The 11,101-nt window shown below is 42.6% G+C and overlaps 1 protein-coding gene across 3 annotated transcripts in view; it reads left to right on the plus strand.

Annotated features, from left to right (window-relative positions):
- Positions 1-11,101, plus strand: part of Naa35 (N(alpha)-acetyltransferase 35, NatC auxiliary subunit) — a 51,700-nt gene that overhangs the window by 23,310 nt on the left and 17,289 nt on the right. For all 3 annotated transcript variants that reach the window (XM_029468254.1, XM_021179882.1, XM_029468253.1), the window contains exons 9-13: positions 99-149; positions 712-795; positions 1,441-1,555; positions 4,568-4,746; positions 8,706-8,765. In XM_029468254.1, coding sequence (XP_029324114.1) covers positions 99-149; positions 712-795; positions 1,441-1,555; positions 4,568-4,746; positions 8,706-8,765 — 489 coding nt within the window. The remainder of the gene's footprint in view (positions 1-98; positions 150-711; positions 796-1,440; positions 1,556-4,567; positions 4,747-8,705; positions 8,766-11,101) is intronic.

Below are 11,101 nucleotides of genomic sequence, written 5' to 3' on the forward strand. Positions count from 1 at the left end.
CCTCCTTCCCTCCTTCCCTCCCTCTCTTCCTTCCTTCCTTCCTTCCTTCACTTCTCTGGGCTGCATTTGTCTAAATTTACCTTATTTTTTAATTTTAGAGTACTCGAAGTCGACAAGGAGAAGAGAGAGATCCAGAAGTCGAACTAGAAGTAATTGCCCGTCTTTTCTTCAGCTAATGTCAGAGAAGCTGTCTCTCAGTGCCGTAGCTCTTTGAGCTGCATCGTAATTCATGGAAGCCCCTTTAGGTGTTTCTTTAGCAACAGGTTGTTGCAAAGGACTTAATTCCACTTCTGTTTTTATAGAGAGAATGGTAATACAGATCTTGAATATCTGATTTCAAAACTTAAGTGTTCCTGGGAGGCAGGAACTGGAAAAAAAGGATTATTTGTAGATCTTGTTTGAAACCTTAGTAAACATCAAAACTTTTTTATATTATCAAAATTACTGAACTCTTAACTTTCACAGCTGCTAACTACTTGTTTTTTGAGGTGATAGTATAAGTTCTGACCTTGGATTAAAGGCAATCTGTTGTTCTAGAGTACAGCATAGCTTCTTCTCTGTTTCAAGGGAGTAGGCTTTGTTTACTACGGTTATGGTGGCTTGTTTTGTGGGCATTTTAAAAGCTGAGCAGAGGCCTGTTTACTGGTGAGCGCCTCTGCAGGCCGTCCTTTTACAGGTCCTGCTTCTTACCACACTCCCTTGTCTTCTCAGCACCAGCAGTGCTTGGCAGCATTCAGCAGAGTGAAGTTCACGCGAGTGCTGCTGACAGTGCTCATAGCCTTTACTAAGAAAGAGGTGAGAGAATTGCTGTAACTGGGTCAGAGGTAGACGGCATGTCCTTCCTGTCCTCACGCTTCTCTGTATACTTAAACCACAGCCATACAAATGCTTTTGTGAAACGTGATTATAGCTCTATATCTATTTTATAACACACTGAGGTCTCTTGTGGATAGATTAAAAACTGTTTCAAGTAATTCTTTTTTCTTGGATTCCCTCTTCCCCCATATTTGTGAATAACTGTAGATTATTGGAACTTTTCCCTTTTTATATTTGACTGTATGTTCAATTTTTTTTCTTTAGTTTTTTTGTTTGTTTGTTTTTTTGTTTTTTGAGACAAGGTTTCTCTGGCCTGGAGCTCATTCTGTAGACCAGGCTGGACTCAAACTCACAGATTTCCTGCCTCTGCCTCCCAAGTGCTGGGATTAAAGGCATGTGTCACCACACCCAGCTATTTTTTTTTTTTAACACATCAAATAAGATACAGATTTGAGGGGAACCTTTGTGTCCTGTTGAGGATTTGAGCATCCTGTGGTGCTGCATTAAGTGAACAATGTGTGAGGATCCGTGCATGCATTGGATCTTAGTACTGTTGTAGGACCTCCTCTTGTATGTGCATCTTTCAGTGAAAGTGTGTAAGTGTTTTGGTGATTTGTTTGCTAGACCAGTGCTGTTGCAGAGGCTCAGAAACTGATGGTCCAGGCAGCAGACCTTCTTTCTGCCATTCACACCTCATTGCACCACGGCATCCAGGCTCAGAATGGCACTACCAAAGGAGGTAATTCTCCAGCTTTGCTTACTTGTATTTTCTTATTTTCTGTCCAAAACGTAATCCAGTTAGCTCTGACTTTGATTTAAGTCAGTCTGCCTGGACTTTGGGATGTTTCCGCCAAACATTAAGCGTGCTTTAGCTTTCTTTGCAGATGTAGTCTGCTGAGATCTTGGCCATCTCTTGTATCATGCTGGACTCTGTATATGTGCCTGTCTTGTGTTTGTGCTGTGATGCCAGCAGTAACTCTGTTGTTCATCATCGCCTTCCTTTAATTCTTGAGACCCATCAGAGTCACTGTACAGAGTTCCTCACTCCATGAGGCAGGCTAGGTTGCTGAGGCTCGCTTACTCACATGTGCCTTTCTTCACACTACACGGGAGGTATCCAGGGATTCTGAATAGCCATAGTGCTTGAAGCGTGCTTGGCATGTTGGTGGCATTCTGTCTTACACGGAAAGTAAGCGTCAACTGGAATGGTACACCCCTGCTGACTCAGCATTTAGAGTGTACAGCAGTGCAGATTATCCCTAAAATTCATGACATGGTGTTTGTAGTCTTGAATTATTGAGGTGAAAACTATCCATAGCTCTGATTTTGTTTTTGCTTTTGTTTTTTTTGCGGGAGGTAGTTTTTGTTTGGTTTGTGGTTTTTGAGACTTGGTTTCTCTGTGTAGTCCTAGCTATCCTGGAACTCACTTTGCAGACCAGACCAGAGATGTCTCCCTCTGTGGACCCTGGGATTAAGAGTGTGCACTACAACTGTCTGTCATGATTATTTTTAAACAGTACAAATGTGTATGGGATAATGATATCCCTGAGTGAATTGTAAATGGGAACAAAGCCTTTCTGGTTTTTCCACATAAAATTGGAAAGACAGTAAATGTATTCAGGAATGGGATTTACATGTATAGTCTCCCTACTGATGGGTTTGTAAAACAGCTCTCATAGGATGGAAGAGCTAGAGAGTGCTCAGAGTTAAGAGCACTGGCAGCCTTTTCAGAGGGGCCTCCCAGTCCTGGCATGGCAGCTCATGACTCCCTGTAACTAGTCTTGGGGAGCTGATACCTCTCCTCTCTTCTGGACAACAAGGGCAGCGCACACAAATAGCACATAGGCATGTAAGCAGGCAAAGGAGGAATACACAGAAAACAGTTCCCAGAGACAAAATGCTGTTTGCGTTTCCTACTGAGTCCTAGGAAACTCTGAATTCTTGCAGTGTTCCCTTAGGACAGTGTAGGGTACAAAAAGGAGGGTAAACAAAACTTTGGGATATGTGGGAGATAAAAGAGATGGATAGTGGGTAAGAGTGCTGACTGCTCTTGCAGAGGATCTGGGTTCAATTCCCAGCATCTTACATGGTGGCTCACAGCTGCCTGTACCACCAGTTCCAGGGGATCTGCCTTCTGACCTCTGTAGGCTCCTGAATGCATATGGGTCACATAAATTCATACTGACACACATCCATACACATAAATAAAATATATTAAAAAACTTTTATGATAGTAAACAGTCAGGCTGTATTTTCCATAGAAAATAGAGATGGCAGTGCATAGGATTAATTTAATAAAGGAATAGACATACATAATGTTGGAGTGAAGCAAGGGGAGCAGGTTCATCAGTAGGCAGTAGGAATTAGAATACTTAAGAGTTGTTAACTGGGGCTGGAGAGATGACTCAGCAGTTAAGAGCAGTGATCCTGGGTTCAATTCCAGCAACCACATGGTGGCTCACAACCATCTGAAATGGGTTCTGATGCCCTCTTCTGGTGTGTCTGAAGACAGCTACAGTGTACTCACATATGTATAAAATAAATACTTTTTTTTTAAAGTTGTTAACTGATGAAGCAAAAGGTAGATGAGGCACCAAAATGAGGCAGGAGAGCTGTCTTCAGGGTGCTAAGGTTAAGTCCTATTTCCTGGGAGAGGGTAGTATCAGGAGAAAGGCAGTGACTGGAATGTGCCTTTGGAAATGGTGTCCACTGCATGGGTACGAGGTGAGAGGAAAGCTTGTGGGTAAGGGTTTTCATCCAAGTACCAGCAGCTGTGTTGGACACATACAAGAATGATTCCTACAAGGAACTGCTGGGTGGGAGGAAAGCCCAGGCCTGGGAAGCATGTGCAAGGATGGAGGTAGATCTGAGAGCAGCAGAGTGCTCCTTGGGGTATGCAGTCGGTCAGCCTGACATGTGGGACTGAAAGGGTGTAGCTTATTTGCTGATGAGCACAGATTAGATTTGGAGCTATTGCTTCTTGAGGACTGTCTCATTTCAGTTTCCATGTTGGGAAAGAGCTGGAGTGTACACTAGTGTGACAGTGATAATGTAACCATGGTTCTACTCTGGGATCCTCTGGTCTCCCCTGTGATCATCTCCATTAACATACTAAAGCTGAGTCACATGGTGTAGTATAAGTACTGCAAACCAGCAGAGTATCCAGTGGGAGTGGACATTGACCCAAGAGATGACTGCTCCTCTCTGTCCTCAGGCTTTCAGCTTTCCTGTGCTCTCCAGAGCAGACAGCTTTCTCTTAGACTCTGTGTTCAGTGCAGGTGGTCAGCAGCTGTGTTTGTCCTGACTCTTGCAGGAAGGCTCAGTGATGCAGATCATATACTCTGTTGTGCTCCAGGAAGTCTCCCACTATTTAGGAGGTCTCTGCACTTAGAACTGGTTTAGCTAGCTATTCCTTAGTAGTCATGCAGCCAGCTCTCTCCCGGAGCTAAGTCTCCTCTCAGGGTGGAGATCTGACCCATCGTGCAACCCAGGCAAGTCCCACTGCTTCAGTCTTTGGCTCTAACCTCAGCCACCATGTAGCTAGGAAGTACACTTTGAAGTTACTCAATCTCATTAGAATGTATGCATAGATATATAAATTAGTTGTAAGTTTTAAAATTTAACAGATTTTTGTGATTAGAATTTGGAGATGCCTTTCAAAATTGGGGTATATATATTTATATATTTAATAGTTTTCATTATAAAATCCAAAAAAAATTGGAAATGTTACTTTCCTCTTTCTGTTCTTCAGACCATCCAATTATGATGGGTTTTGAGCCCCTTGTTAACCAGAGATTACTTCCACCCACCTTCCCTCGCTATGCAAAAATAATTAAAAGAGAAGAAATGGTCAACTATTTCTCAAGATTAATAGACAGAATAAAAACTGTCTGTGAAGTCGTGAACTTACCAAACTTACACTGTATCCTGGTGAGTATAAAATGGTGTGCTGGAGCTTTGGTGGAGTGATAGATAGCGTAGCTTGCTGCTTGCTTGCTCGCTCGCTCGAGGGACTGACTGGCAGGCAGCACAGAATAGTTAACTCGCAGAAGGATCTGATACTTCTTAGAAGTTAAGAAGCTAAACTTACAGTATTAGTACATCACCCAAAGGTTAGGAATAGGTTTTGATAACTGGATTCTGCCTTCAAAATATTTTCTCTGTGTGTGTGTGTGTGTGTGTGTGTGTGTACACATAGAAAAGTTTCTTTCTTTTTAAACGTCATAAGGGCATTGACGCTGGGCCTCAAGTATTCTTGTCCTTTCCCACCATGCTGTGTTCCCGTCCCTTTGAAACTTTTTTTATTTTGAAATAGGCTGTCATTAATTAAGTTGCTCAGGCCGATGTTGACTGACTGTGTACTCCAGGGCGGCCTTGAACTGTGACTTCTGCCCCAGTCTCCCAAATAACTGACAGCTTGTGCTTCCTGATAGCTTTTAGTGTTCTTGCATATGAATATGGGATCATGGTGCTTGGTAACCTGTTTATTGTTGTAAAGAAAGAAAACTTCTGTACTTTTTAGCTCAGTAAATATGCACATCTCTACACTAATGAAGACATATCCTAGCTATAAACTTGAATGACATTTTTTTTTAAGTTTATTTGTATCAAATTACATTTAGGTCAAAGGTTTTGCCTTTGTTTGCTGAGTGAAAACCTCTGTATAATGGGAAGCACTCAGATTTGGTAACATGTAGGAAGAAGAACAGAGCCAAAACTCAAGGGTAAGGATCTGTAATCCCAGCACCAGGAAGACCAAAGCAGGAGAAACTTGAGTTATGGACTAGCCTGGGCTGTGTAATGAGACCCTATCTCAAGGCAAAGCATAACAAATAGTACTAAACAAAAGAAAGGTTTGTTTTGAGAATATTATTATACAAGCAGTTGGTTCCCATACACTTCTACAGTATTGTTGTATGCATAAATTAGATATTTTTTCTTAATACTTGGGCCTAATGCTCACGGTATACCTAGCCTTTTGTTTTTCATATATTTACTGCTCTTTTCATACACATTGGATATCCAGTGTGACTCTCACTCCTAGAGACACGCTAGTGCAGCAGAGCAGCCGTTGGTTTTCCTGGACTCTATACCCCGGGTGCTTTGGCTTGCCTCGGGAAAGGGAACTGAGGGCCAGGCCTGAGCTGTGTGACTGTTGAGAGCGGAGGAAGGAAGGGAGGAAGGAGGGTGAATGCATGCCTGATAAACTGCAGGCAGTGAGGTGACTGGCAGGGGAGGGAAAGGGCTAACAGTCTGTCTACTGGGAAGCAAAGCTGTCTCGGTTGAGGTTGAGTAAAGTGCCGGGTGTCAGGTGTGCTTACATGTAAGGAAGAATAAGCCAGATTGGAAGGTACACTCCAGGCTCAGTGAGAGACCTGATTTCAAAAAGTGAGGTGGAGAGCCAACAAGAGGAGCCCCAACATACCTCTCGCTTTCACATACGTTCACAGCTATGTGTACGCTTGCACACACCTCTATAGTCATGCATACAAACACACAAGAGTATATTTGTTATATTATTTATAACTTGAAAAACTTGAAACATTTTAAATATTCACCGGTGACTATCCATTCTGTGAGATGGGGAGAGTAAATGCCATTCAGCCGTAGAACAGGGTGTTTCATGAGTGTCAGTGTTGTAAATAATACGTAAAAAAAAGCCCAGCACGGGGTTCTTTACAGCATTTTGACCATTTTTGTTCCCAGAATGAAACATACACACAGCCTTATATTTTAATATGCCTTAAGCAGCACAGTAGCTGGGCGACTGCCTACCCTCCATGCTGTTAGAATCTACTTTCTCATCAATAACCCAAGTTATTACTTACAATGTTTCATCTGGGCTGCTCTTAGCTCCAACCAGGCAACCCTCTAGGCCATGTTCTCTTGGTCCAGAGGCCATGGGGACTCTTCTACCTTCTCTGTCCCATGGCTGCTCTGTCCCTTTCTCTCTTTCATTGTGGTCTCTAGCCCAGGAAACCTAAATCCTGCCTGTGTCTTTTCTCCCTAGCTGTTGGCTGCTGACATCTTTATATACCAAGCAGAATTGGGGACAGAGTCCCTCAGCGTCTTACAAGAGGACTCTCGTCTTGGGGGCAAACAGTTTTAGAGGATGTAATTTTAGAATACCATTAGAATACCAGCAGCATTAGGCCAACCCACTCCATGTCAGTTTTATAATGTTTACGGGTATATATCTACTATGTACTCTCAATACACAGAAGGTGGACTGTGCTAGACTATCCACTGAAACATAGATGATGCACATGGTGTCCTGGATCTGAAAGGAAGGAACCTTAACTGAGAAAATGCCTACATAAGACCCAGCAGCAGGCCATTTTCTTAATTAATGATTGGTGGGAGAGGATTCAGCCCATTGTGGGTGTGCCACCGTGGGCTGTGGTCCTGGCTGCTATAAGAACGCAGGCTGAGCAAGCCACGGGCAGCAAGTCAGTAAGCAGCACCCTCCATGGCCTCTGCATCAGCTCCTGCCTCCAGGTCCAGTCCCGACTTCTCTCAGTGATGGATTATGATAAGGAAGCATAAGCCAAATCAACCCTTTCCTCCCCAAGACACATGCTTAAAATAGGATGAAGAAGAGACGTCAGCCAAGGAACTAGAGTGGCTGTTTGTGAAGACAGTAAGGGGAACTGAAGAGTAGATACGTATTTTCTCTAAAAGCAGTTCACACTGTACACGAATGTACTGTGTACATGAATGTTCATGAATGTACAGCGTTACATCCTAGGCCTCATAACTAGAGGGAATAGCTGTTAAAAGGAGAAAAAGCAAACATTGCTTAAGTAGGCAGGAGTTAAATGACGACCCTCCCTCCCAGGCTTCTTCCCCCTCTCCTAGCTCCTGCCTCCCTTCCTGTCACATGTTTAAAGCACGTTTCATAAGAGATTGGTGTTTGGCACTGTGATAGGCTTCTCTAATGCCCTCTCTGTTATTGGTGAGTGCTGTGCTCAGGAAGATTCACTGCTTTGGAAGCTGACTGGGACAATTGGCTGCTGTGGATACAAGCTTTCCATGGTGACATTGCCTGGGAACAAATATCTCTAATCTTTTGTCCTCACACTAACCTGCAATATTGTAGGCATTCCAGTGCCATATAACTATCTGTAACAATTTCAGACACTAAAATTCATGTATAGAAAAATTGGTAGGTTCAGAAAAATAAGCTAATAAATTAGCCAGTGTTTCTCAGTCTTTAAGTGGGAATGGTTTTGTATATTTTCTTGTCTATTTTCTTGTCTTTTCCCTCTTATGAGCCCATATTTCTTGATCTTCATCTAATATAAATCTACTTACCTGGTTACTAATTCATTCTTCCTTCCTTCCTTCTTTCTTTTTTCCTTTTTAAGATGTGCTTCCATTATTTTAAGTTATGTGCTTGTGTTTGTCTGTGTGGGTGTGGGCACATGAACACATGTGTCCTTGGAGGCTAGAGATGGCAAACCCCTCTAGAACGAGAGTAAGAAGCAGTTGAGGTTGTGAGCTGCCTCATGTGGGTTCTGGGAACCATGGTTGGTCCTCAGCAAGAGCAGTGTGTCCTCTTAACTTCTGGACTCTCTCTTTCCAGCTCACATGTATGCTTGCTTCTTTTGACTAAGAGTTCAAGTTCTGTCCTTAGTTGTTATTTTCTTGGTGTACAAATTTAATGTGACGTGAATATTATTTTGTTTTGTTTGGTTCTTGAAAAAGTTTTGTAGACTCTATAAACTGATTGGTATAATTAGACATTTTCTATATAACTGACCTGTAACTCTATCTTATTTTAGCAGTAGTAGAATATTATTTCCAAAAATATATACTTTATATGCAAACATCTCTGGCTTTTGTTTAATCGATTAATGATTAATGCTTTTTCTCTGTGTATCTATTAGGATTTTTTCTGTGAATTTAGTGAGCAGTCACCATGTGTTCTTTCAAGATCTCTGTTACAAGTAAGTTCCACTATTTTATTGATGAACAAAAAGTAGATGCTCTTAAAGGTGTTGTAGAGTGATAACTGTTGGCTTTCATTTTGTCTTAGCCTGCACTTGATGTGTGAGTGCTGCACTGCTGAGCTGTGTCCCTTCACTCACTGGATACTGACCAGTGTTCTCCTGGGCCACAGAATGAACCTTGGAAGCTCTAAAACAATTGAGATTGTATAAACAATCTGACCTTGTTTAGAATCAAGTAGGATCCAAGAAGAGCAAATAGCTAGGAGGAGAAAGACTTTAAATATTGGGAAATTAAATAACACATTTGAGTAATGCCCACCTCACAGGTCTTTTTCAGGGAAATTAGAAACATTTCGAATTAAATAAACTTGGCTGGACAAATGGCTCTGTGGTTAAAGCACTGGCTACAGGAGCCTGAAGGCCAGAGCTTGTCTCCTTTGAGTACACAGGAGTACTGAGTGGGTGTCCTGTTCAGCCTAGAATTCCAGCCTTGGAAGGTGGAAGCAGGGAATCCCCAGAACAAACTCTGGAGCGAGGCTAGCCACATTGATGAGCTCTGGGCTTGGTGAGACCCTGTCTGCCTCAGTGAATAAGGTGGAAGAACAAGTGATCCAGTGTGATTCCTGCTATCAACCTTGGGCCTTCACTCGTATGCTCACACGTGTGCATATGTATGGGTACATGTGTACCCATATACTTGCAAACCATGCATCCATGTGTACTCAAACAAGAACATAGAGAGGGGGAGGAGAAAATAAAATTACAGGAAAATGTGTGTTATACAACTAAAGGCCTTAGCTTCAGTATTGAGCACTGCTTACAGTTGAAAAGTGGTACTGGGCCAGGGAATGTGGCTCAGTTAGTCAAGTGCTTGCTGCACACACGTGAGGACTAGACCTGGATCCCCAGAAGCCAAGTGAAAGGCAGGGGTTGCTGGTCAGCTATCAACAGCTGAGGTTGGCTCCACCTGCATGTGCTTACCGCCCACGCTTATACACAGAAGCATACTCAAACCAAGACAGACTATTAGTCATGGAAGCCTCCAACTTAAGAAGTAAACGGGCAAATTGAGTGGGAAAGAAAAGAAAATAGCCAAGATCAGAGCAGAAATCAGTAAGATATGAACCAAACAGTAGAGAAAGCCAGTGTACCTGAAGCCTGGTTAGAGACAACGTGAAGATATGGATAATTACAAGAATCATGTGAGGGTATTGTACAAAACTAGAAAAGTTCCTAGATTAAATGAACATACTGCTTTAAAGACAGACTCCTGAACAACCCTGAATCTGTTAAATACATTGAATTAATAGTCAGAAACCTTCCAAGAGTGAAGGTTCTAAGACAGTTCAAAAACTAGAAAAGGCAAAACACTTAGGATCTGAGACCAATAGTAACTCAGTAAAAAGCCAAACTAACATCATGAACATGGGGAACTATTGAACAGTATCCCACATAACAGAAAGCAAGCCATAGCAAATTGAAGCCACTAGTATATAGAAGTATGAGTACATCACGACCAGTGGGCTAGTCCTGGGAAAGCCAGGGGGACTCAGCATGGGAAAGTTCACATACTTTACCATCCGATTGGAAATCTCGGTAAATTAAGAAAAATGTGATAGGATTCAATAGTAATTCATGATTTTAAGCCGGGTGGTGGTGGCACACGCCTTTAATCCCAGCTCTTGGGAGACAAAGGCAGGTGGATTTCCGAGTTTGAGGCCAGCCTGGTCTACAGAGTGAGTGCTGGGATTAAAGGCGTGCGCCACCATGCCCGGCTAAGAATTGATGTTTTTAAGGTGTTATGATTCCCCAAATTGATCTGTAAATTGATAGTAGTATCATTCAGAATGACAGTGAGCTGGTGTAGCTGTCAAGAATTTAAACTATATGTGGGAAGGATGAGGAAGGAACTCAGGGTGCAAAACCAATCTTGAAGGGGACAAAGAATGAGGAGAGGTCAAGGGCTATCCCACACTGCACTGCGGTGTTGGCAAGTGATTGATAAGTCGCTGCAGGCAATTAAATGAGTCTGCTTGTATATTGGCTTCCATTATATAAATACTGAGATGCCAATGTCACCAAAGAACTGAGTAGTAATAGGGTCAGTTTGTATCAGAGGGCTGTTAATGATCCCACTACTTCAGCTCAACATTATCCTTCCTGACTTAGGCTATTTACACTATTATGTGCTATTTATCTGTATCAAAGTGTACCTTGAAGCCGGGCATGGTGGTGCATGCCTTTAATCCTAGCACTCAGGAGGCAGAGGCAGGCGGATTTCTGAGTTCGAGGCCAGCCTGGTCTACAAAGTGAGTTCCAGGACAGCCAGGGCT

The sequence above is a fragment of the Mus caroli genome, chromosome 13 (assembly GCF_900094665.2).
Source record: "Mus caroli chromosome 13, CAROLI_EIJ_v1.1, whole genome shotgun sequence".
NCBI classification, from domain to species: domain Eukaryota; kingdom Metazoa; phylum Chordata; class Mammalia; order Rodentia; family Muridae; genus Mus; species Mus caroli.